This window comes from Felis catus, chromosome D1 (genome assembly GCF_018350175.1).
Source record: "Felis catus isolate Fca126 chromosome D1, F.catus_Fca126_mat1.0, whole genome shotgun sequence".
Lineage (NCBI taxonomy): Eukaryota > Metazoa > Chordata > Mammalia > Carnivora > Felidae > Felis > Felis catus.
The window spans coordinates 71,056,600-71,083,796 of NC_058377.1; the positions used below are offsets into that span (position 1 = coordinate 71,056,600).

Consider the following 27,197-nt stretch of genomic DNA (forward strand, 5'->3'; position numbering starts at 1 on the left):
CACCCCTGTCACTGCCTCTCCTCCAGCTCCATACTGGATTATCCTCTAATCTTGACATCTTCTATCCTTTCTTGTATTTAAAAAGATTAGAAGTCTAGAGTAGATGAACCCTTTATGACCATTTGTTAAAGACCCTCTTCCAAATGTGGTATCTGAGACTCAGAGGATGTATAATGCTCTATCCAAGATCACACAAGACAGCACCAACACAACCAGAAATCGGGGCTCTGGACTTGCCACATGTTCCTTCTGTCATTCATCACAAAATTATTCGGCACTTACTAGATTAGTTTCTAGAGATGTAATGGTGAACAAAACCAGTCATGGGCCCCACCTTCCTGGGATTTACAGTCTTTTAGAAGATGCAAACATTAGTCAAATAATCACAAATAGACACACCATTACAAACAGTTTTCTGAAGTAAAGAACAGTTCTATAAGCATATATATCACAGGAAATGTGATCAGTCTTGGGGGGGGGGGTCAGAAATTGAAGTCTGGGGCATAGAACTAGCTTATTCCCAGGGACTTAACTTCCCTAGAATAATGACCAAAAGCAAGTTTTACTGAAATTCTTCTCAAGCTACTGGTCTTCTGTGGGACACTGAGTTGCAGGGAGAAAGGAAAAGGAAAACAGATGTAACAAAAATCCATTCTTTAAAGTTTATGACTATCACTCAGAGCCACTTCAGCCCCAATTTGAAGCCTTCTTTTTTTTTAAAAAAAAAAATTTTTTTTCAACGTTTATTTATTTTTGGGACAGAGAGAGACAGAGCATGAACAGGGGAGGGGCAGAGAGAGAGGGAGACACAGAATCGGAAACAGGCTCCAGGCTCTGAGCCATCAGCCCAGAGCCTGACGCGGGGCTTGAACTCACGGACCGCGAGATCGTGACCTGGCTGAAGTCGGACGCTTAACCGACTGCGCCACCCAGGTGCCCCATGAAGCCTTCTTACTTTTGCTTTGCAAATGCTTTGATAAAGATTCTTATATTGTGTTTCTAAAAACAGTAACTTCTTTTTTTTTTAATTTTTGTTTTACATTTATTTATTTTTTGAGAGACATAGAGAGACAGAGCACAAGCAGGGGAGGGGCAGAGAGAGAGGGGATGACAGAATTGGAAGCAGGCTCCAGGCTCCAAGCTGTCAGTACAGAGCCCGATGCGGGGCTCAAACTCACAAACCGTGAGATCTTGACCTGAGATGAAGTCGGACGCTTAACTGACTGAGCCACCGAGGTGCTCCTAAAAACAGTAACTTCTAAGAAACAAAGTAAATAGCAGATGAAATTGAAGATGCTCATCAAAGAAGATTCGTCATTTTAAGAACATTCTTAAAAGTGCAGAGGAAATGTGTAACGTATTATTGGAAGATTTGGCTAAGTTTCTACAACACAAAGAAAAAACTGCTGGAATCTGAAGGATTAACTTCAGTTATCTAGAAAACACACTTTGGGAGCCCTAATTCTTTGACAATGACAGTAAAGATAAGAAACCTTACAGCACTGGCCTGCTTCTGCAGTGGGTTTGCCTGGCCCCTCTCTTCCAGATTTTATAAATCTGTGCTCCCAGTGGACACAAGAGGAGAGTCATAAGGCTTTTGCCTTTGAGCCCAAACTAATTTTAATCATTATAGAACATAACCTAATTCTTCCATGTCATGTGTGGAACATGTCTACTTCTCAGTGACCCACCTGGTCCATCACACTGCATCTTGGGCCATCCTATTCAGCTCATTTTCTTCCAGAAAACTCTTCTGTTCTTCAGAAGAGACATTTGTAGGTGGCTGGTGGGACAGAAGGTTTATTTGTCTGGGGTTTGAAGACCAGCATTTCGAGTATGACAGAGGGAATGGGCAATTTTCTGGGCCTACAGGAGATGGAGGGCCAGTAAGACTTCACATAGGAATACTTGGCTTCTTACTTTCTGCCTATCCCAAATCATCCCACCCCAGGCCTACTCCAGACTACCTTCACTGAGGAGTCTTGAAATGCTCTGGACCATAGTGACCTACACATCTGAGCTACTCTAGCCTTTATACTCCTTATCATTCTGATCAGCTTTCACCTCTCAGTACCTTCTCTTTTTCATTAATCCTTTGATTTTTGGAAGGTAGGATTCCTGTTTTATTCTCCTGAATCCCAATATCCTTATACATGGTTAGGGCACCATGGGCCCTAAATCCATGATAGATGATTGGCAGTTGGGAAAGTCTCCTCTGTCAAGACTCCTCCCTAGAGGGCCCTCTGGGTAGAGCGATGCAAGCCATTTTTCAGGCTCCAACAGAAGACATGTTTTGTCTCTAGGTTGGTTCATCAGGCAAACACTTGGGAAGCATTTACCTACAGCAAGGCATCGTACCATCTGCACTGAACTTGTTCTCAGAGAAGCAAAGGCCCAGACACAAAAGCAGGTCTGTTTCAGAGAAGCAGGAATAAGCCCTACTGACACTGGTCTGAAGAGCATAGTGCTCCTTCCTCCTTTACGGCCTCGTTTGAGTGTCTCTCATTCATCCTATCCGGGTGATAGAGCAGGAAGTTTCTTGATTATGCCTCACGCCACAGTGACGTATCCTTGCATCCCCTGGCAACATTTGGGGAAGGCAGAGAGTGACCTGCTATCGGAAAGTAGTATAGGGTCTACATGGCACAAAGCTTACAGCAACTCTAGAAAATTTCAGAATTGGAAGGAGCATTAAGAAGCATTCAATCCAATTCAAGCTACATTTTACACATGTAGAAGCTGAGGCCCTGAGTGGACAGATTCACTCAAGGTCACATATGCAGTTGGTGACAGGAACATGAAAGCAGTGTGTTGGTTCCTGTCCTCTGTCCATTTGCTCAGGCTGCCTCAACTGAGTGACAGTGAGTTTAACTCAGGGCTGATAATATGAGGCTCTCCAATCCGAAGTCATTTCACAGATTTTTGAGTTCCAATTTAGGCAAAATGTATTTATTTGGTTAAGCAGATTTATAAACACAGAATAAACTGAGTGGAGACATTTTCTGCTGGTGCAAAATGTCTCTTTTAATCTACTTAATTATTTAGGAAATTTTATGATTTACTTTGAAATAAGTGAGTAAACACATAATTTTCTGCTGCAAAACTGAAAGTCTCCCCCACATATCCCACATGTATCTTTGGGCAATTTATCTTCTGACATTTTGTCTTTCATTACAATCAGACTGGTTCTGAAAGACCTATGTTTTCTTTGGAACACATCTGTTGTCCTAGGGAACCAGATGTGTTAGCAAATATGGCAGAAAATAGAGAAGACTATTTGCTAATATATTTTAATAAAAAGTTTATGGTGAAACTGCAAAAATGTTAATTTTTAAAGCCAAGACAAATTGGGAATGTCTGAATTTAACAATTCACAGAACATAAGGTCTAAAGTTTTAGTTTGGGGACATCGTATTTATGTGTTGATATCTTTATTTTTATTTATTTATTCATTCATTCATTTTAAAGTTTATTTACTAATTTTATTTAAATGTTTATTTATTCTGTGAGAGAGAGAGAAAGTGTGAGCAGGGAAGGGACAGAGAAAGAGAGAGGGAGAGAGAATTCCAAGCAGGCTGCACACTGTTGAGTGTGAAGCCCGATGCAGGGCTCAATCTCACAAACTGTGAGATCGTGACCTGAGTGGAAATCAAGATTTGGATGCTTAGCCAACTGAGCCACCCAGGTGCCCCTATTTATGTTTGAGAGGGAGAGAGAGCACAAGCAGAGGAGGGGCAGAGAGAGAGAGACAGAGGGAGGGAGACAGAATCCCAGGCAGGCTCGATACTGTCAGTGTGGAGCCAGAGGCGGGGCTCGAACCCACAAACCATGAGACCAAGACCTGAGCTGAAACCTAGAGTCAGAGGCTTAACCTTCTGAGCCACCCAGGTGCCTCTGTGTTGACATCTTTATAACACAATCATACGATTAAGTTTACAATCAAACTTCCCAAATTTCCCTGTGGTAAAGCTATACAGATAGTATAATGAACATCTTCCTTCACACTGGTTCTCTATGTTTGAGATAATTATCTTAGTGTAGGTTTCCAAACGTTGAATTAGTAAACTCATTAGGGTTCTCCAGGGAAACAGGACCTGTAGGATTTCGATTTAGAGATAGAGGTAAAAATGTACAGATGTGTAATTATAAGAGCAGATGTATTATAGGAATTGACTTACATGATGATGGAGGCTGAGAAGACTCATGATCTGCTCTCTGCAAACTGGAGAACCAGGAAAGCTGGTGGTATAATTTAGTCCAGGTCTGAAGTCCTGAGGAACTGGGGAGCCGATGTGTAAGTCTGAGTCCACAGGCCCAAGAACCAGGAGTGCCGATGTCTGAGAGCATGAAAAGATGGTGCAGCAATAGCAGTCAGAGTCACCAGCTGGTCAAGCTTACCACAATCCACTGTCAGTCTCCAAGATCCATCTTTCTTCTGAACAGTTCAAATAGGAAAATTAAATAGGGATGTGTGACAATCACCAATCTTGTATCTTTCAAGTCCTTGATGGTGGCACCAATCTCTATGATTCCTCCAAAGATGCGGTATTGCATTCAATTCACTATTTTCCTAGGTAGAGGCCGTTCTGATGACTTTCAGTTGGCCTCTTCCATCACAGAAGCCCTTACTCCACAGTTCGGGAAACAAATGTGAGGATTTTGCAAGTTCTCAGTAGGTCTATTCCAATGATAAATTCTGGAAATGGGGAAATAATCACAGAATGGGTTCGGAGACCCACTGGACCCACAGTGAAATGGACCTGAGCTAAAACTCCATTGATCACCTGACCTACACAAGCATATATTCTGACTTCATGGCCACAGTGATGTTCCAGGTCCCCTGGAGTTAGTGTCAGTTTGGAGTCAGCATCCAGTAGTCTCTAAAAGATCAGATTATTTCCTTTTCTTCAATGTACAGTTATGCTGGTAAAAACCTGTAGGTCTCTTTGAGGACCTCTGGGAAAAAGATTAGCGGTATAAATTTTTGATGGTATACTATGGTCCTTTCTCAAGGACCTTCGTTCAAAGGAGTTTCTTGGTCTCTAAACTGTCTCAACTCTGAGAACTGATGGCGGGTCCATGACTCTCTTTTCTTTATTTAAGTTAGATTTGTATTAACTTGATCTAAAACTTCTCTGATTATACAGATCAAGTTAAGAGTTTAGTAGGCTTCCGAACTATCTCACTTTTAGGAATCCTTTGATAAACTAGGCAATGCCATAGGTCTGCGTAAGTCAGAATACTTTGATTGCTGCTTTGACCCTGTTGTCTGTTATGGTAACCACATGCACCTTGCTTTTGGTTGTGAGTGCCATCACTTGGCTCCTGCCACCCTGGGATCCAATTACTCCTGCTGTATTTCGGTTTCCCAATTGAGTGGCTGCCGTTCCCGCTGTAAACATCTGGCCTACAGAAAAGAGTGACCACAAAGCTCTTCAAGGATGCTAGGGCTCCCCTCATGAATTAATTTCTCACAGTGTTGGTGAAAGTTACATCATCTGGACCCTCCCACTGTGAGTGGGTAGGTCTTAAATGACCAATTCCCTCAAACATTCCAATCTCCTTATACTTCTGGAATCCCTTACTCTACCATTAAAGCAAGGGAGGTCAAGTATTTCCAGCTCACTCATGATAGACCATCTTTTGGTTTACGTTTCAGCCAACTAAACAAATTATTAGAGCCTTAAAAAAAAAAAACTACCTGAACTGCAACGTTTAGTGCAGAATTTCTGCTTAGTGAGCCCGTATCAATAAATTTAGCCTGCTCCAATTTTATGCTCCTTCTACCCTTACCTCGTACTCTTAATACCCATTCCCACACACATTCCCCAGATTTCTGCTTGTATAAATTAGAAAACTCAGATAGTTCTTTTGGAGTTTAGTGACCTCCTCATGGGTCACACTTTTTACCTCACCCTTAGAGTCCTGCTGGGACCTGTGTCTAGTTAGAGGTCTGCAAGCAAAGAGGGGATGTGGAATTGGGTTCTGAGGAGAATCAGCATTGTCTAGCATGACAACTGCCTCAGGGGAGGCCATTGTTGTTTCCTTGCCCTACGCCCTACACATATCTTTTCATCTGGCTGTTCATCTGCACCCTTTACCATCTTTTTTAATAAACTGGTAAATATGTTTCCCTGAATTCTGTCAGCCACACTAGCAAATTAATTGAACCTGAGGAGAGGATCATGAGGAGACTCTGATTTGTGGCCAAGTCAGAGAGAAATTGTGGGTAACTGGGGGATCTGTTGCTTGTGGTGGGCATCTGAAGTGAAGACGGGAGCAGTCTTGTGAGACTGGGCCCTTAAGCTATGGGATCTGACATGATCTTCAGGTAAATAGTGTCAGAATTGGTTTAATTGTAGAACACCCAGCTGGTGTTGCAGACAACAGTTTGGGGCGGGGTGGGGGGGGGACTCTTACACATGTGGTGTCAGAAGTGTTGTGAGTGTGGTGTAGTGTCAGAGTAAAGGAGACATACAAGGAAAACTGGATTTTCCCCTAATACACTGCTGGATTCCTAAGCATTCCCAAGTGGGTACCCTGCTACCTGGATTCTGGATTTGATGGCTCCCCAAGGACAAGTTCCACAGTTCTCTCTGATAATATCTTAATATACAGCAGACTAGCAACGATGTCATTTTCTTTCTGCTTTCTTTCTGAATAGGCCCTTTGATAGAAGGCTCTTGGCTCCACACTTCCAAAACTAGAATCTCTGTGTGGTTTGGAACACTCCAGTTAATTAGAGATCTTCAAATCCTGCCAAGATAAGAGGAAGGGCCAGGCTTATAAAAATACTGTCTTGCTCACACATAGGTTGATCCAAAAGCAGTATTTTAACCTAGGCTCTGAAATGTAATTTTTCAGTAACTATTATCTTAGGGAAAATGAAACTTTGAAAAAATGTATTTTGCCTACTTGATATTTTACTCAATTTCAGAACTTTGTAATAATCTCTCAGCTATGAATCTGCTGATTGCCTAGAATCTATTTAAAATCAAAGTTAAACAAGTTATTTTGTTTTTGTCAGGTTGTGTGTGTGTGTGTGTGTGTTTCAGTGGTAATGGTATTAAATTTCCAAAGAGTACAAAATTTGTTTAAAATATATATAGTTGGGGCGCCTGGGTGGCTCAGTCAGTTAAGCGTCCGACTTTGGCTCAGGTCACGATCTTGCGGTTTGTGGGTTCAAGCCCTGTGTCAGGCTCTGTGCCAACAGCTTGGAGCCTGGAGCCTGCTTCAGATTCTGTGTCTCTCTCTCTGCCCCTCCCCTTCTCATGCTCTGTCTCTCTCTCTCTCTCTCTCTCTCTCTCTCAAAAATAAACATTAAAAAAAGTTAAAAATATCTGTATAGTTAATCCCGTCAGGTTATTTTAGAATAAATTATAAAATAATTTATAGAATCTCCTTTTGTAAGTAACTTTTAGGATTGGCCATGACTGCCAAAATAAAGGCTCCAGACTAGCCCATTAACAACACAGGGACAAAAACCCTCCCACCACAGGCAAACTGGGCCTTGCAGCAAGCTGGACTGAAGGTGAATGAGGCTCAGATACAACAGAAGGGCATATGTAACACACATAGGAAACATCCCTGAAGTACCTGGTTTTGATGAGCAGGGGGCATTGCACTCTAGGACCTCTTCTTCATAAGGCCACCACTTTCAAAGTCAGGAGACATACTGGCTTTCCTAATACATAGAAACAAACAATGAGTTAGACAAAATGAGGAGACAGAGGAATACATCCCAAATGAAAGAACAGAACTAAACCACAGCAAAATAGCTAAATGAAATGGAGATAAGCAATATACTTGATACAGAATTCAAAGTAATGGTTATAAAGATACTCACTGGACTTGAGAAAAGAGTGGAAGATCTCAGTGAGACATTCAACAAAGAGAAATTATAAAAAGGAACCAATCCAAGATGAAAAAATCAATAACTGAAGTTAAAAAAATACTAGCGGTAATCAATAGTAAATGAGAGGAGGCAGAAGAACAAATCAGTGGAAGATAGACTATGGGAAAGCAGCCACAATGGACAAAAAAAGAAAAAAAGAAAAATTAAAAAAAAGAGAATGGTTTAAGGTAACTCAATGACATCATCAAGCATAATAACATTCACATTATAGGGATCCCAGAAGGAGAAGAGAGAGGAAAAGGGTCAGAAAATTTATCTGAAGGAATAATGCTGAAAACTTCCCTAATCTGTGGAAGGAAACAGATATCCAGATCCAGAAGGCACAGAAGGCCCTCAACAAAATCAACTCAAGGAAGTCCACACCAAGGGACATAATCATTGAAATGACAAAAAGTGGTGATAAAGAAAGAATTTTAAAAGCAACAAGAGAAAAGAAAATAGTTACATACAAGGGAAAACCCATAAGGCTGTCAGTTCATTTACACTTGCACCAAAAAGAATAAAATACCTAGGAATAAACTTAATTAAGGAGGTGAAAGGTCTGTACTCTGAAAGCTATAAAACATTTGATGACAGGAAATGAAGATGAAACAAATGGAAAGATATTCCATGCTAATGGACTGGGGGAACCAATATTGTTAAAATGTCCATACTACCCAAAGCAATCTAAAGATTTAATGCAAGCCCACTCAAAATATCAACAGTATTTTTCACAGAATAATCCTAAAATTTGTATAGAACCACAAAAGACCCCAAAAAGCCAAAGCAATCTTGAAAAAGAAAAACACAGCTGGAGGTAACACAATCCCAGGTTTCAAGATATACTACAAAGTTGTAGTAATCAAAACAGTATGGCACTGGCACAAAAATAGACACATGGGGGATGCCTGAGCCTCCAACTCTTGATTTCAGCTCAGGTCATGATCTTAACAGGTTTGTCAGATAGAGCCCAACATCAGGGTCTATGCTAACAGTGATAAGCCTGCTTAGGATTCTCTGTCTCCCTCTCTGTCTGCCCCTCCCCAACTCTTGTGTATGTGCATGTGCACACACATACTCGAAGTAAATAAATAAACTTAAAAAAAATAGACACATGGATCAACAGAATAGAGAGCCCAGAAATAAACCCATACTCTGATGGTCAATTAATCTGTGACAAAGGAGGCAAGAATATGCAGTGGGGAAAAAGACAATCTCTTCAACAAATGGTGCTGGGAAAACTAGCTACATGCAAAAGAATGAAATGGGACCACTTTTTTTTTCATCATACACAAAATAAACTAAAAATGGATTGAAGACCTACGTGTGAAACCTGAAACCATGAAATTCCTAGAAGAACATATAGGTAGTAATTTCTTTTTTTTTGATGAAAGAATTAACAAAATTGATAAGCCCCTAGCCAGTGTGATCAAAAAGAAAAAGGAAAGGACCCAAATAAGTAAAATCAAGAATGAAAGAGATCAATGAAAGAAATCAAGAATGAACACTGCAGAAATACAAACAATAATAAGAGAATATTATGAGCAATTATATGCCAATAAATTGGGCAATCAGGAAGAAATGGACGAATTCCTAGAAATATATAAACTACCAAAACTGAAACAAGAAGAAATAGAAAATTTGAACAGACCCATAACCAATAAAGAAATTGAAATAGTAATCAAAATCTCCCAAAAAACAAGAGTCCAGGGCCGATGGCTTTCCAGGGGAATTTTATCAAATATTTTAAGAAGAGTTAGCACCTATTCTTTTGAAGCTGTTCTAAAAAAAAAAAAAACATATGGAAAACTTCCAAACTCATTCTATGAGGCCAGCATTACCTTGATTCCAAAACCAGACAAAGACCCCACTAAAAAGGAGAATTATAGATCAATTTCCCTGATGAACAGGGATGCAAAAATCCTCAACAAGATACCAGTGAACCAGATCCAACAATACATTAAAGAATTATTCACCATGGCAAGTGAGATTTATACCTGGGGTGCAGGGCTGGTTCAATATATGCAAATCAATCAATGTGATACACCACATTAATTAAAGAAAGGACAAGAACCACATGATCCTCTCAATAGATGCAGAGAAAGCATTTGACAAAATACAGCATCCTTTCTTGATAAAAAGAAAGGATGGGATAGAAGGGGGATAGAAAGTAGGGATAGAAGAATCATACCTCAAGATCATAAAAGCCATATATGAAAGACCCACCACTAATATCATCCTCAATGGGGAAAAACTGAGAGCTTTCTCCCCAAGGTCAGAAACACATCAGGGATGTCCACTCTTGCCACTGTTATTCAACATGACAGTGGAAGTCCCAGCATCATCAATCAGACAACACAAAGAAATAAAAGGCATCCAAATTGGCAAGGAGGAAGTCAAACTTTCACTCTTCACAGACAACATGATACTCTACATGGAAAACCCAAAAGATTCCACCAAAAATCTGCTAAAACTGATCCAGGAATTCAGCAAAGTCGTAGGATATAAAATCAATGCACAGAAATTGGTTGCATTTCTATACACCAATAACAAAGCAACAGAAAGAGAAATCAAGGAATCGATCCCATTTACAACTGCACCAAAAACCATAAAATACCTAGGAATAAACCTAACCAAAGAGGTGAAAAATCTATACATTGAAAACTATAGAAAGTGTATGAAAGAAATCAAAGAAGACACAAAAAATGGAAAAATATTCCATGCTCATGGATTGGAAGAACAAATATTGTTAAAATGTTGATACTAAGCAAAGCAATCTACAGATTCAATACAATCTCTATCAAAATAACACCAGCATTCTTCACAAAGCTAGAACAAACAATCCTAAAATTTGTATGGAGCCAGAAAAGATCCCGAATAACCAAAGCAATCCTGAAAAAGAAAACCAAAGCTGGAGGCATCACAATTCCAGACTTCAAGCTGTATTACAAAGCTGTAATCATCAAGACAGTATGGTACTGACACAAAAACAGACACTTAGATCAATGGAACAGAATAGAGAACTCAGAAATTGACCCACAAACATATGGCCAACTAATCTTTGGCAAAGCAGGAAAGAATATCCAATGGAATGAAGACAGTCTCTTTAGCAAGTGGTGCTGGGAAAACTGGACAGAAACATGCACAAGAATGAACCTGGATCACCTTCTTACACCATATACAAAAGTCAACTCAAAATGGATGAAAGACTGAAATGTAAGACAGGAAGCCATAGAAATCTTAGAGGAGAAAGCAGGCAAAAACCTCTTTGACCTCGGCTGCCGCAACTTCTTACTCAACATGTCTCTGGAGGCAAGGGAAACGCAAAAATGAACTATTGGGACCTCACCGAGATAAAAAAACTTCTACACAGTGAAGGAAACAATCAGCAAAACTAAAAGGCAACCGACAGAATGGGAGAAGATATTTGCAAATGACATATCAGATAAAGGGTTAGTATCCAAAATCTATAAAGAACTTACCAAAGTCAACACCCAAAAAACAAATAGTCCAGTGAAGAAATGGGAAAAACACATGAATAGACATTTTCCAAAGAAGACACTCAGATGGCTAATGGACACATGAAAAAACGCTCCACATCACTCATCATCAGGGAAATACAAATCAAAACCACAGTGAGATACCACCTCACACCTGTCAGAATGGCTAAAATTAACAACTCAAGCAATGACAGATGTTGGTGAGGATGCGGAGAAAGAGGAACTCTCTTGCACTGCTAGTGGGAATGCAAACTGGTGCAGCCACTCTGGTAAACAGTATGTAGGTTCCTCAAAAAATTAAAAATAGAAATACCCTTCGACCCAACAATTGTACTACTAGGTATCTATCCAAAGGATGTGGGTGTACTGTTTTGAAGGGGCACATGCACCCTAATGTTTATAGCAGTGCTATTGACAATAGCCAAAGTATGGAAAGAGCCTAAATGTCTACCAACAGATGAATGGATAAAGAAGATGTGGTATACACACACACACACACACACACACACACACACAATGGAGTATTACTCAGCAATCAAGAAGAATGAAATCTTGCCATTTGCAATAATGTGGATGGAACTAGAGTGTATTATGCTTAGCAAAATTAATCAGAGAAAGACAAATATCATATGACTTCACTCATTTGTGGAATTTAAGATACAAAACAGATGAACATAAGGGAAGGGAAGCAAAAATAATATAAAAACAGGAAGGGGGGACAAAACATAAGAGACTCTTACATACAGAAAGCAAACTGAGGGTTGTTGGAGGCGTTGTGGGTTGGTGGATGGGCTAAATGGGCAAGGGGCATTAAGGAGGACACTTGTTGGGATGAGCACTGGGTGTTATATGTAGGGGATGAATCACTGGATTCTACTCCTGAAATCATTATTATACTATATGCTAACTAACTTGAATGTAAATTAAAAAAGAATAAATAATAAAAAAATTTCCTTTCTAAAAACAATGTTTATTTTTGAGAGAGAGAGAGAGAGAGAGTGAGAGAGAGTGCATGTGTGAGTTGGGGAGGGGCAAAGAGAGAGGGAGACAGAGAATCTCAAGCTCTGTCAGCACAGAGCCCGATGCGGGCCTCGAACTCACAAACTGGGAGATCATGACCTGAGCTGAAACCAAGAGTCAGATGCTTAATCTACTGAGCCACCCAGGTGCCGCAGTAGTAATTTCTTTGATACTGGCCATGGAAACATTTTTCTAGATATGTCTCTCTGCAAGGGAAACAAAAGCAAAATTAAACTATTGGGACTACATCAAAATAAAAAGCTTTTGCACAGTAAAGGAAACCATCAAGAAAACAAAATGACAACCCAAAGGGAGAAGATGTTTACAAATGATATATCTGACAAGGTGGTAATATCAAACATATAAAAAGAACTTCTACCACTCAACACCAAAACCACAAATAATCCAATTAAAATTGGGCAGAGGACCTAAACAGAAAATTTTCCAAAGACATCCAGATGGCCAACAGACACATGAAAAAGATGCTCAACATCACTGATCATTGGGAAATGCAAATTGAAACCATAATGAGATACCACTTTACACCTGTCAGAATGGCTAAAATAAAAAACACAAGAAATAACAGGGAGAAAAAGAAACTTTCCCACTATTGGGGGGAATGCAAAATGATGTAGCCATTGTGGAAAACTGTATGGAAGTTTCTAAAAAAATTAAAAATAGAAATACCATATAATCCAGTAATCCCACTACTGGGTGTTTACCCAAAGGATATGAAAACACTAATTCGAAAAGATACATGCACCTCTGTATTTACTGAAGCATTATTTACAATAGCCAAGATAGGGAAGCAACCCAAGTGTCCACCGATAGATGAATGGATAAAGAAGATGAGGTATATATACACAATGGACTATTATTCAGCCATAAAAACCATGAAATTTTGCCATTTGCAACAACATGGATAGATTTGGAGGGTATAATCCTAAGTGAAATAAGTCAGTCTGAGTAAGACAAATGTCACAGGATTTCGCTCACGTGTGGAATTTAAGAAACAAAACAAACGAACAAAGAAAGAAAGAAACACACAAACAACAGCAACATAAAAAAACCAGACTCTTAAATAAATATAGAGAACAAACTAGGGGCTATCAGAGGGGGAGGGAGTTGGGGGGGGGGTTGTTGAAATAGATAAAAGGGATTAAAGAGTACATTTATCTTCATGAGCACTGAGAAATGTATAGAATTGTTGAATCATATTGCATAACTGAAACTAATATAACACTATATGTTAGTTATACTTGAATAATAACTTGAAAAACAATATACTTGCTGTAATGCTGCAAGACAGCTTCAGAACAAGAAGCCTGTCCTCCCTCTGAACAAGATTGCTCCCCAAGTCTCTCACATATAGACTCTAAACTGCCACTTGATTACCAGTTTGGGGAAACATCAAGTTATATTCAAAATGTATATTTACAAATTACAAATGTATTAAATAACTTAATGGTCATATGTTTTACAAAGTAACATTGAAAGTTTTTTATATGTTCATTTAGATATAGTGTCTAAACGTGAATTTTCGAAAGAACTCATAAAGGGAAAGGTCAATACATAACTTTTGTACAAGAACCAATTAATCACAGTGAAATTAAAAACGGCAGGAAAAATATTTGTGTTGAGTGTTAGGGAAAGGGATTATTATGTATAAAATATAAAAGTTTATTCTAACATATATAAGTATCATAAATGCCCCCTTAATGGCAAATGACCTGAACAGAATGAAATGCTGATAGTGAGCAAGTGGGAAAATATTCAGGCCATAACAAAACTCAAACAACAAGATATATTTTTCCATCTATTAACTTGGCAAAGAAGATGTAACAGTAATACTGGCAGAGTGTGCAATAAATTGATGTGCTCATCCCTTTCTGACAGCTGATATAAAACAGGAACTTGAGGGTATATATTAAGAACCATAAAACTGTTCACACCCTTTGACCCAGTAATTTTCATTCATTGTAATTTAGGTGAAGGAGCTGATTGATGAGGAGGGCAATCCCTAGATGTGAGGCTCTTCATTGTGGCATTTTCTATAATAGCAGAGAGGCATTCACCTAAATGTCCAACAACAGAAAAAGTACAAACAGGTAAGTCGTAGTACATTAACTGGATGGAATATTCTGCAGTTAACAGAAAAAAATAGCTATGAAGAATATCAGATAGGTAAGGAGCTGTTCAAAATAGCATTTTGAAAAAACAAAATATCCAATTGTGTAGATGATTTGATTATAGCACTGTTAAATATGCCAGTATGTAGATAAGGACGATGAGGAAGAAAAGAAAAACAGATTGTGTTGGTTCCTTCTCTTTCTCTTCAAATCATGAAACTGGTAATTTTTCTTTCGGCATCGACACGCTCCTCTACCTGCATCGTTCCCTCTTTTATTCATTGCTCTGTCTTACCCACTTTTTGAACGAGCATGCTTTTCCCGGGTATCCACGTCACCTAGAAAGAAAATCAACAGATAAATTTATTCATTAATTATGGAGCCTTTATTTTGTATTCAGCAATGGGATACAATAATGGTTAAGATCTATTTCCCTCTGCTCATTGAGCTCACCGTTTACACACACATGGATAAAGAGATATTTGCTATATAGTACAGAAGTTCAAAAACTGATAGAAAAAAAAAAGGAAGCTAACTAGGAACCAGAATTCTTAGGAGTCAAATGTTTTATCTCTTCAATGGGATTTTTCATTTCAAAGGGCTCAAGGGATTTGCATTTTTAATTACTCCACTTTTCTCTGACAGCACACTTTCTTGCTCCTCCCCCAGAGACATAAAAATGCTCCTCTCTGGGGTACCTGGGTGGCTCTGTGGGTTGAGCATCCAATTTAGGCTCAGATGACGATCTTGCAGTTTCTGAGTTCAAGCCCCACATCAGGCTTGCTGCTGTCAGCACAGAAACCACTTGGATACTCTGTCCCCCTCTCTCTGCCTTCCCCTGCTCATGCTCTTGCTCTCAAATATAAAATATATATATATATATATATATATTCATCTCTCCTCCAAGGCAAAAATCGAGTTTTTACTTCCACACTCCTTCTCATTATTATTCCTATAACTCTCCTTCCTTTTAGTCATGATTCCATATGTGTTTCTAATTCCATGCACTCATCCATCCAGTAATGATTACTGACCATTAACCAGAGATGTACCTACCAGCTCTGGACTAGGTGGCCTGTGGGGCAGAGGTAAAAGCAGTAGAAGATTCCTGACCACTGGCTCCTTAGGGAACAAATGAGGCAGGATTTGACCCCATCTAGGGAGAGGTAGCCAGACCCGGGACCTCATGACACTCTGACCAAACTGCACAGTAGACCCTTGGGCAAGAAAATACAGCATGGAGGGTTTTTGAAAATCTGTTTTTTATCAACTTCTACCCCACCACTGTCATTTAGACAACCTCCTCTCAGGTCCCAAACCTTAAGACACATCTCTGCTATTTCTTTACCCTCTTCCCCTAGACTTACAACATCTTCATGAACTCTGATCTTCATGGTGATAACAGGAAATAAGGAGAAAAGGTGAGAACACCCATTTTACAGGTGAGGAAAATGAGACTTGCCTAAGGCCACATGACTATAAGTGGAAGAAGGATGGTAAATGAGAAAATCAATTGGTCTGGAAACTCATGAGATAAAAGTTATGGTCCTCTATTTGTAATAATCTTAATCCAGGCAGGTGGCCTTTCCTTCTTGGCCCATTGCTTCACCCAAGAAGCTGTGCTCTGTAGACATCCTTCCAGCTCTCCACTATGAAATGATAAAATCTTTCCATTCTCTTTCAGCCTCCTCCTGGAGGAAGAGAAAGCTTCCTAACCCTAAAACCCAGGCCACAAGCCAGACCAATTTAATCAGAGTCTGGTGGAGGTGATGGAACCTGAGTATCAGGATTTTGTAAAGTCCCAGGAGATTCCAATGAGGTTCAAGGTTGAGAGTCAGCCTATTAGAAGCTCCTGAGGGGCAGGCATGTAGGCCACCCAGATCTGCATTGCCCTGCCCCTCCCTCCTTATCTTCTATCACTGTCCCCCAGGTGACTCCTCCCGTCCTAGGGCTGATGCTGAAGATGAAGTCAAGCCACATCCCTTAACTGCTTTCCACAATATTTACTGTCCCCTCCTATTGACAGCCCTAATGGATTGTACAGATTAAATAATCCCTGTGATTTTGGGCTGCCCTGGGGCTGGTCTGTCAGACAATGGCAGAAGCCGCCATTGCTTGGTTCTAAGTGAATCATTTGCTGTAAATAGCCTCTTATCCAGAGTCAGGCTCTAATGGGACTCAGGAACAGAAATGAGCTGCCCATATGGCCGCTGCCCATATGAACTTGTGGTTGCAGCAGCCATAGCAACCATTGACTTCAGAGACACAGGCTTCAAGTCTTTCTTGTAACTAACCATTCCTGGTCAGGGAAGCACAGCCAAGAACCCTGCAGAAAATGTTGCAGGCTCCAGGGTGGAATTTTCAGTTAGGAAGGGCCCCAGGGCAGGTGATGGAGAGGTTCCCTCTTCCCGGTCTTCCTACAAACTTCTTCCTTCCCTCTTCTCACTCCCTCTCCCAGACACTTGCTCTGTCCTAGTCTCTCAAAATATTCCATATAGTCTTGCTCCCATTCAGTTTAAGAGAGAAGTTCTTACTCTTTTTTAAATGTGTTATTTATTTTTGAGAGAGACAGAGAGAGAAAGGGAAAGAGAGAGAGACACACAGAGACACAGAGAGAAAGTGGGGGAGGGGCAGAGAGAGAGGGAGACACAGAATCTGAAGCAGGCTCCAGGGTCTGAGCCGTTAGCACAGAGTCCCATGCAGGGCTCAAACCCATAAACTATGAGGTTATGACATGACTGAAGGCCAGCGCTTAACTGACTGAGCCACCCAGGTGCCCCATTACTTTTTCAAAGTCTAGCTCTGAGATCAGGTATTCCTCAGCCAGGGTAAGGGAGAACCTAAGATCAAGGTGCCTGATAGCAGCTTTCACGGGTGCCTTCCTGGGATCCAGAACCCTTGACTGAAGAGAATCATCTACCAGGGAACTTTTTCATGTTACTAAACATTTCTATCTAGAAGGATGTTCACAGGGTTATCTTATTTATCCATCCTTAAATTCATTTATTCAATGGAGATTTATTTTCACCATAAACAAAGTGAATCCCATGTTTCTTTTCCAAGTTGTATATAGCCCAGCAGCGGAGATAAATATGTGCACGTGGCCACTCACAGTATCTGCAGCTCAGATACCACAGCAATATCACTCTTCCCTTACCCAGTGTGTTTGAGTTCATGTTCATGAGACCGTATCAGCTGGAGTACACAAGGAAGATACTTCTGGGAGAAAAGAGTATTGGACTGTAGCCACTCCTCTGATGGAACCCCAAAAAACAGGATGGACTGGGCTGTCCTGGTCAAGGCCAAAGGACAGAAAAAACCAGGATGGTGTGTGAGCACCCAGGGGTGGACTGGGCCCCACGCACTAGGCCAGCAAAAGAAACGTTTCTGGGCACAGTGTACTACTGGAAACAGTAAAATCCTAAATTAGCAGCGTACGTGCACACTGGGGGAATCCAAGAAGAGGGTATGTGAGTAGAACTCAGAGGTGTTTTAGGAGCACCTTAAGATTGAATCTCAGAGCAGAAAAGCTCCCCTAAAATTGGGAACAAGACATCACTGGCTTCCCATTTCCTGGAACTGTGAGTTACAACTAAGGCAGGCCCACTCTGTTTTTATTTCTGTGCCATTTCACATACGGAAACTTTCCCCAAAATTTCCTTCTTCATCTTCTCTCTTAGATTTTAAGGCTCAGATTGAATGAGCCTTCAACTCTTTCCACTTCTCCCTCCAAAAGAAGGAATCCCTCTCTCTTCTGTATCTTAAAGCACTTGTTCATATCTCAAATAAAACACTATCAACACTTGTATCAGATTAAATCTGTATGATGTGCTATTTCCACATTGGACTATGTGTGATCCTGGTGGTTGTATTGTCACTTGCACCTAGCTTGCGCCTGGCATGTACCGGTAGATATTCAGTACATGTTGGATGAAATAAAATTATGTACCCAAGTCAAATCATTATGATGTACATCTGAAACTAATATAACATTGTATGTTAATTTTACTTCAATAAAAAAATAAAGAAAAATTATGTAACCTGATACTTTGTTAGAGGATATTATATATTAAATAGAAAAGTGGGTTTTCCTACTTAGGGCGATTACGAAGAGAAGGGGAAATGGATATCAAGGAGTCACCCTCTGGTCTTTTCACTATAGAGCTTATTGTCTTCAAGAGGCAAGTGGGATTTGCTGCCTTTAAGCAATGAGTGCTCTGTAATACAATCCCCGAGAAGAGTGCATCAGTTTTTGCTAGGGGTCCCCATAGGTATGAGGGTTCAAGAGCCCGGCAGGGCTGAGAGATAATTCCTCTGTACCTACCATTTGGGCTTGCAAACAGCTAAGGGCCTCCATTCTCCTCAATCCTCCTGCAAACATGCTGACAAATTCATAGTGTTTTGGTATTCGTTTTCTGGACTTGGCTACCAGTTCTGTCAGATTCTTTCCGTGGTGTGTTAATTAATGATGTCAGAGTCTTCTTCCAGATCAGTTTCCATCGGAGTCCACACCTTGGTCCCTACAGATGCTGAATCCCAAGCATTAAATGTGAGATTACTCATTTTATCTTAAAATTCTGGGAGAAGCTCATTTCAGTCCCCTACATAGTAAGAACCTTCCTTGTCTATCCTTCTTCTTGATGGAGAAGGTTAGATGAGTTTAAGGATCTGAAATCCTTTCACAAAATCGAAAATTCCACGCAGAAGACATTAGCATTATATATGCACTGCTAGAAAGCCAAGATTTCATGAACCCCAAATCAGGCAAGCCTCTTTGCTCCTCCCACTAGACTCCCCCTAAATGGGCACTGCTGCCAAGTCTGGATTTTTGTTTTTTAACTTTTTATCTTGAAATAAATTTAGTTTTACAAGAGTTACAGAGATAGTACACAGAGTTCCTATCTACCCTATCCCAGCTTGTTCTGACATTAACATGCTTCAAAACCACTATCCATTTATTAAAGTTAAGAAATAGGGGTGCCTGGGTGGCTCAGTTGGTTATGAAGAGGAGTCTGACTTCGGCTCACGTCATGATCTCGCAGTTCACGAGTTCGAGTCCCACAGTGGGCTCTGTGCTGACAGCTCAGAGTCTGGAGCCTGCTTCTGATTCTATGTCTTCCTCTCTCTCTGCCCTCTCCTGCTTGTGCTCTCTCTCTCTCAAAAATAAATAAAAACATTAAAATATTTTTAAATTAAATTAATAAAATATTGATATAATAAAATTAACTAAACTATAGCATTTACCCAAACTTTACTAGTTTTTCCACTAATATCCTTTTTTTCTGTTCTGGGATACCAGGTTGCATTCATCCATTTATTCATTCATTTACTTAAAAATTGAGATATAAATGACACATAATACAGTATAAGTTTAAGGTGTACAGCCCATTGGTTTGATCCATTTATATTGCAATATGATTGCCATTGCACTGTTAGCTAACACTTCTATCCTATTATATTATTATCATTCCTTCTAGTGGTGAGAACAATTAAGATTGAGTCTCTTGGTAAGTTTAATGTTAATAATACTATTTTGTTGTTTGTAACCTCTGTGCTGTGTATTAAGTCTCCAGGACTTATTTATCTACTAGTCTCAAGCATGTACCCTTAATCAATGTCTCTCCCATTCCTCTATTCCCCAGCCTTTGGCAACCACCATTCTACTTTTTTTTTTTATTTTATTTTATTTTATTTTATTTTATTTTATTTTATTTTATTTTATATTCCACATGAAAAGGATATCATACAGGATTTGTCTTTCTCTGTGTGACTTATCTCTCTTAGCACAACATCTTCAAGATCATTCCATGTTATCAAAAACTGCAGAATTTCCTTTTTTCTCACAGGTGCATAGTATTCTGCAGTATATATATACTGCAGTTTCTTTATCCATTCATCTCATTGATGGGAATCTAGGTTGTGTCCATATCTTGGCTATTGTAAACAGCACCACAATAAACATGGAAATGCATATATCTCTTCGATAACAGGTTTTCATTTTCTTACAGGTGTGTGGTGAAAGATGATTGTGGTCTTAATGCATTTATTTCCCTTATGATTAGTGATGTCGAGCACCTTCTCATATACACGTTGGCCATGTGAATGTCTTTTTTTTTTTTTTTTAATTTTTTTTTTCAACGTTTATTTATTTTTGGGACAGAGAGAGACAGAGCATGAACGGGGGAGGGGCAGAGAGAGAAGGAGACACAGAATCGGAAACAGGCTCCAGGCTCCGAGCCATCAGCCCAGAGCCTGACGCGGGGCTCGAACTCACGGACCGCGAGATCGTGACCTGGCTGAAGTCGGACGCTTAACCGACTGCGCCACCCAGGCGCCCCAATGAATGTCTTTTTTTAAAAAAGTGTCTATTTAATTCTCTGTCCATTTTTTAATTGCATTTTTTGTTGTTATTGCATTGTCTGAGTTCTTTGTGCATTTATTTTATTTTTTTAATTTATTTTTTTTGAGAGAGTGCAAGCAGGGGAAGGACAGAAAGAGGGGGACAGAGGATGCAGAGCAGGCTCTGTGGTGACAGTAGTGAGCCCAGTGTGGGGCTTGAACTCACAAACTGCAAGATTACGACCTGAACTGAAGTCGGATCCTCACCCAAATGAGCCACCCTGGCACCCTGGTACATTAACCCCTTATCTGATACATGACTTGTAAACATTGTCTCTCATTCTGTAGGGCCTTTTTGTTGTTGTTAATTGTTTTTTTTACAGTATAGAAGGTTTTTAATTTGATGCAATCCTATTTGTTGATTTTTGCTTTTGTTGTTTGTGCTTTGGTGACATACCTTGCCAAGACTAACGTTGAGGAGCTTCTTCCCTGTTTTTTCCTAGGAGTTTTATGACCAGGTCTTATGTTTAAGTCTTTTTTCCATTTGGAGTTAATGTTTGTTAGTGGTGTAAGAGAGGGGTCTAGTATCATTTTTCTGCATGTGGTTACCCAGTTTTCTCAACACCTTTTGTTCAAGAGACTATCTTTTCCCCATTGGATGTTCTTGGCTCCCTTATCAAATATTAGCTGACCATATATGCAGGGGTTTAATTATGAGCCCTGTATTCTGCTGCTGTTAGATGGAATGTTCTATAGATGTCTGTTAGGTCCATTTGGTCTAATGTTTGTTCAAGTCTATCTCTTCCTTGTTGATGATCTGCTTGGATGATCTATCCACTGTTGAAGCTGGGGTATTGAAGTCCTCTACTATTATTGTATTGTCTATTTCTCCTTTCATATCTATTAGTATTTGCTTAGTATATTTATATGCTCTGATTTTAGGTGTATATATTTTTATGATTGTTTTATCTTCTTAATGGACTGATCTGTTTATCATTATATAATGACCTTCCTTGTTGCTTGTTACCATTTTTGACTTAAGGTCTATTTTGTGTGATATCAGTATAGCTAACACTTCTTCCTTTTGGTTTTCATTTGCATGGAATACCTTTTTCCATCCCTTGACTTTGATTCTACATTTGTCCTTAAGGTCCAAGCAAGTCTCTTGTAGGCAGCCGATAGTTGTTGTTTTTTTAATTCATCATCTACTCTGTGCCTTTGGTTGCTGAATTTAATCCATATACATTTAGAGTAATTATTGATATTAAGGACTACCACCTAATGAATTAGTTTCTGGGTTTTTTTTTTATTTCCATTGTTGCTTTTTCTCTCTGTTTCTGCCCACCTTTGTAAAGTGGTTATTTTCCATGTTGGTATGGTCTGTTTCCCCCTTCTTTGTCTTTTGTGAATCTGCTCTAGGTTTTTGCTTTGTGTTTACCATGGGGCTTATGTAACACACCTTATATAGATAACACAGTTCATTTTAGGCTGATGGCAACTATTCTTTGGTCACCTATAAAGGGCCCAACCTTTACTTTTTCCCTTTTATATTACTGATGTCACAATTTACCTCTTTTTATGTTGTTTATTCATTAAAAATTTATAGCACTATAGTTATTTTTACTACTGTTTTCCTTTAAACTTTATACTACAGTTGAGTGGTTACAATACATTTTTATCTATATTAGTGTGCTGTGTACTTTCCTGTGTTTTCATGTTGATTACTATCTTCTCATTTCACCTTTGAGAACTCCTTTCAGCATTTCTTGCAATGCAGTGGTGATGAACTCTCTCAGCTTTTGTTTGTCTTGGAAAGCCTTTATTTCTCCTTCATATCTGAAGAATAACTTTGTCAGATAATATATTCTTGACTGGCAAATTTTATCCTTCTACACTTTGAATATGTCATTCCACTCTCTCTGCCTATAGAGTTTATGCTGAGCAATCCACTGATTGCCTAATGGGGGTTTCTTTGTAAGTTACATTGTTCCCTGCCCGCCCTCCCCCTTCCTCCAGCCCCCAGCTGCATTTAGGATTCTTTCTTTGATTTTTGACAGTTTCAGTATAATGTGTCTTGGAGGAGGTATTTTTTCATTATGATAATAGGGTGATTTATTAGCTTTCTGGACTTGATGTTCAAGCCTTTCCCCACATTTGGGAAACTGTCTGTTCTTTCTTTCAATAAATTCTCTTTCCCCATCTATCTCCCTCTGGAACCTCGGTTATTCTGATATTTGTCTTTTGATGGATTCCCATAGTTCTACATATAGGTTTTCCTTCCCTTTTAAAATCTCTGTTATTTCATTTTTTCACTGTGTTATTTCAAAATTCCTATCCTCCAAGGCACATATTTGTTCTACCATCTGGTCTGCCCTGCTACAGAGGCTCTCTATTGCATTCTTCATCTCATTCATTGACTTCTTCAGCTCCAGAATTTCTGTTTGGTGCTTTTCTATGATTTCAATCTTTTTGGAAAATAACTCATTTTGTTCATTTTATTCCTGATGTTATTGACTTGCCTTTCTCAGTTTTCCTACAACTCACTGAATCTTCACAACTGCTATTTAGGTTCCTTATCAATTATATCACAATATCCCATGCCTTTGAGCTCAGTTGCCAGAGACTTGTCATTTTCTTTTTGTGTTGACATATTTCCTTGATTTTTTCATATTCCTTATTTGAAGTAAAGGGGATCTGCTTAACTCTGTGCTCAATGCCTTCAGCAGATGGGGTATTACATTCTATGGCATTGGTATTATCTGGGTTTTTTCCTCTGTGCTTGTGAAGCTGAACCTGCTGCACTCTTTTTGCTCTGTTCTACAGCAGAATTTTTCAAATGTTTATTTGTTTATTTTTAAAATTTTATTTAAACCCAAGTTAGTTAACATATAGTGTAGTAATGATTTCAGGAGTAGAATTTAGTAATTCATCACTTACATATAACACCCAGCGCCCATCCCAACAGGTGCTTTCCTTAACGTCTATCACCCATTTAGCCCATCTCTCCACCCAACACCCCTCCAGCAACCCTCAGTTTACTCTCTGTATTTAAGAGTCTCTTATGGTTTGCCTCCCTCTCTGTTTTTTTTCCTTCCCTTCCCCTATGTTCATGTGTTGTGTTTCTTAAATTCTACATATGAGTGAAGTCATATGGTATTTGCCTTTCTTTGACTGACTTACTTTGCTTGGCATAATACATTCTAGTTCCATCCACATTGCAAAAGGCAAGATTTCATTCTTTCTGATTGCTGAGTAATATTCCATTGTAAATCCATTGTATAGACATATTGCTGGGTTACAGGGTAGCTCTATTTTTAATTTTTTGAGGAACCTCCATACTGTTCTCCAGCGTAGGAGCACCAGTTTGCATTCCCACCAGTAGTCTGGCAGAATTTTTAAGCTTCTTATGTTTTCTCTGGTTCTTAAAATTCACCAGGCTGGTTACTGGAAACTTCTTTTGTTGTCCAGAAGGTGGTGCTATTGCTCAAGTTTGTGTTTCTTCCCTGCCTGCCAACCACTATTTTCTGAGGGTGCTTTTTGTCTCTAGAGAGCTCTGGCAAGCACACCTGAAAGCATTAACAGGGCGCCTGCATCAGAGTGCCCAGAGGTGTGAATTTAGCGGTAGTGCATTGAGGGGTGCCTAGTAGCCTATCGGGGAGATCCTTGGTGGTGGTACTCCCAGAGGCTAGTGGATGGACTTCGTGTTGAGCACAATCCCTTCGAGGTGGTTTGAACTTCGTATCTGCCTCTTTCCCAATAACTCTCCTCCCTAAGTCTTAGAGCTCTCATTTTAGTACTCCCAGTGCTGACGGAGACAAAATGGGTTTTTCCAGCCACATTCTGCCCAGCTGGGGCAGCCAGGGACTCACTTGGCACTTTCCTTTTCCCTGTGGGCAGGTCACCATTGCCAGATAAATCAACTTTGTTCAGTGTTTCCTTAGGGAAGAGGAAAAGTGACAGGAAATTGTCTCTTACTGCCTCCATTGCAACCAAATTCATATTTTTTCTTTTCTTCTTTTTCCAACGGTATGCTTGAGTCTCCTTCACATAGTCTGGACTTCTATAAGTTGTCACTCAGGTGTGAGTGACTGTCCTGTCAGCACTTACCTGGTTTTTGACTGAGGGCAGCTAAGGGGGTCTAGGCACTTTCGCTGGCTCTACCTGTTCTGCAGCCTGTTATGGAGGCTTGTCTGTCTCTTACCAAGTGCACTGGTGGGTGAGATTCCTCCCAGGCCCCTTGGAGTAAGGTTCTCAGACCCAAAAGACCAATCAAGGCAAATCTGTTCATATATGGATGACTAATTCATTGATTAAAAAGGAGGATAAAGAGGAAAAATGGCTTAGGCCACCATATTGCTGACATTACTCCCATATTGCTTTTAGTTATTGCATCACCATGGTCTCCTCTGATTCTTTTAATGGATTCTTAGTCTTTCCTTGCTTTTTCATGACTTTGACATTTTTGAATGCCGTGATCATATATTTCTTAAACTGCCCCCGATTTAGGTTATCTGATGTTTTCTCAAGGTTACAGGTTATGGATCTTGGGAAAGAATATCCCAGATGAGAGGTGCCTATCTCATTGATCCAGTCAGGGAGTTCATGATGTCAAGATGTATTACTAGCAATGTTAATCTTGATTGATGAAGGCAGTGTCTGTCAGGTTTCTCCTGTACTAAAGTTTTTATTTTTCCCTTTCTCTACTCTGTTTGTTAGGTGATGGTCACTATGTCCACCCCACAGTTTGGATACTTGAGTGCTTCCTTACTTTCTGGCACTACAGTAAATATGTTCCAGACCCATCTTGTATTTTTCCTTCACCTGCCCTGGAATCAGCTAATTTCCCAAGGATTCTTGCTTTGTTTTATTGGGAATGTTATATAAACATTTACAGAGTGTGCTGGTTACAATGCTATGTGCTGGGGATGGAGAAGAAACCAAGAAAGGGATGGGGTTTTGCTCTCAAGGTGCTTCAGTCAGGTGTGACAAGCATTATAGAAAGGACGTGCATGGAGCTACAGGGCAGATAATAAGAGGATTTAAGCACCTTTGGGGTTAAAAAGCTTCCTAGAGAAAGTGGCACTAATGCTGAGGCTTTAAGGAAGAGCAAGAAATGAGGAAGAGAGGAAACCAAGATCTGGGTTTGTGCTACATCTTGTGATTGGCTTAAACCTCAAACAACTCATCTATTATCATTGTTTTGTGATTAATTCCCTAATCCCTTCCCTACTCCTAATCTTTTCCCTGAGCAAGATCCTACACTCTAATATCCCTTCATTCATTCATTCATCCATTCAACATTTTTTTTGAGAATAGAGGAAGAAAAAGCATTCTAGGTGGAAAGAACAGCCTATGGGAAGGCCAGGATATGAAAAAGAGCATGGTGCGTGCTCAAGGAACTGAAGGAAACTTATTACAACAAAAATGAGAGAGCAGGAGAAAGACTGGCAAGAAATGAGGCTAGAGACATGGGAATGCACCAGGTCCTGTAGCTCCTTAAAGTCATTTGAGGGTTTTGGACATTATTCCAAGGGCAATGGAGAGCATGGAAGGCTGTCGAGCCAGTGAGTGACCAGACTGGGTCACCTGGCTGCAGAGGGGAGGATGGGTTGACAGGGAGAAAGGCATCAACCTCTGTAAGGCTTAGTAAGGTTAGATTCCTTCCTGCCTCACAGGATTGGGGTGAGGATTAAACAAAGGAACACATATAAATTCCCTGGAAGGATGTTTGACACACGACAGGCAGTCAGGAAATCATTTAATTCAACAATTCTGATTCTCTTTCATCTGATCTCGCTTTTCTCTTTATTCCCCTGACTATATTTTGGTTAAGAAATTACCTTTTCAACTTTTTGCTCCAATTAAAATTGAATACCGTGCTAGCCAGTGAACAAATGTAAATAAGGCCTGGGTGCTTAAGACACAATTATAAGCAGCCATAACGTGATGGCATGAACCACATTAGTGACATAAGCCCAGACTGTTAGAGGGCAAAGACAGCATCCTTCAGCTCTCTGCCCTTAATGTCAGGCAAAATATGTGTCATGGAGGACTTCAGCACGGACTTTTCTACCAAATGAATGCATGCTCTGGGAGCTCAGAAGACAAAGCAGGAGCCTTGGATGCACTGTAAATCGAATCTCTTAGGATTTAGTATAAGCTCATTGAGGACAGTGGCTTACCTTCCTTATATTTGGTTGACATATGTTTGGGAGTATAGTTAGTATGTTTTCTGTTTTATTTCATGAAAATTGCTTCAAAGTCATTGTTAATCACATTTTTTTTTTAAATTTTTTAAATTTTTTTTTTTTTTTC

At 39.7% G+C, this 27,197-nt stretch overlaps 1 protein-coding gene across 7 annotated transcripts in view; it reads right to left on the minus strand.

Moving 5' to 3' along the window:
• CYP2R1 (cytochrome P450 family 2 subfamily R member 1) overlaps positions 1-27,197 on the minus strand; it is a 168,053-nt gene that overhangs the window by 25,916 nt on the left and 114,940 nt on the right. For 2 of the 7 annotated variants that reach the window (XM_045038990.1, XM_045038992.1), the window contains 6 exons: positions 18,868-19,072; positions 15,600-15,760; positions 14,839-14,881; positions 7,597-7,684; positions 6,548-6,756; positions 4,179-4,956 (listed from right to left, as the gene is read on the minus strand). In XM_045038990.1, the coding sequence (XP_044894925.1) occupies positions 4,179-4,205 (27 nt within the window). In that variant the 5' untranslated portion in view covers positions 4,206-4,956; positions 6,548-6,756; positions 7,597-7,684; ... (1 more) ...; positions 15,600-15,760; positions 18,868-19,072. Of the gene's footprint in view, positions 1-1,691; positions 1,784-4,178; positions 4,957-6,547; positions 6,757-7,596; positions 7,685-14,838; positions 14,882-15,599; positions 15,761-18,867; positions 19,073-27,197 lie in introns of all 7 variants that reach the window. The other 5 variants (XM_045038997.1, XM_045038993.1, XM_045038994.1 and 2 more) reach the window with 5 other exon arrangements.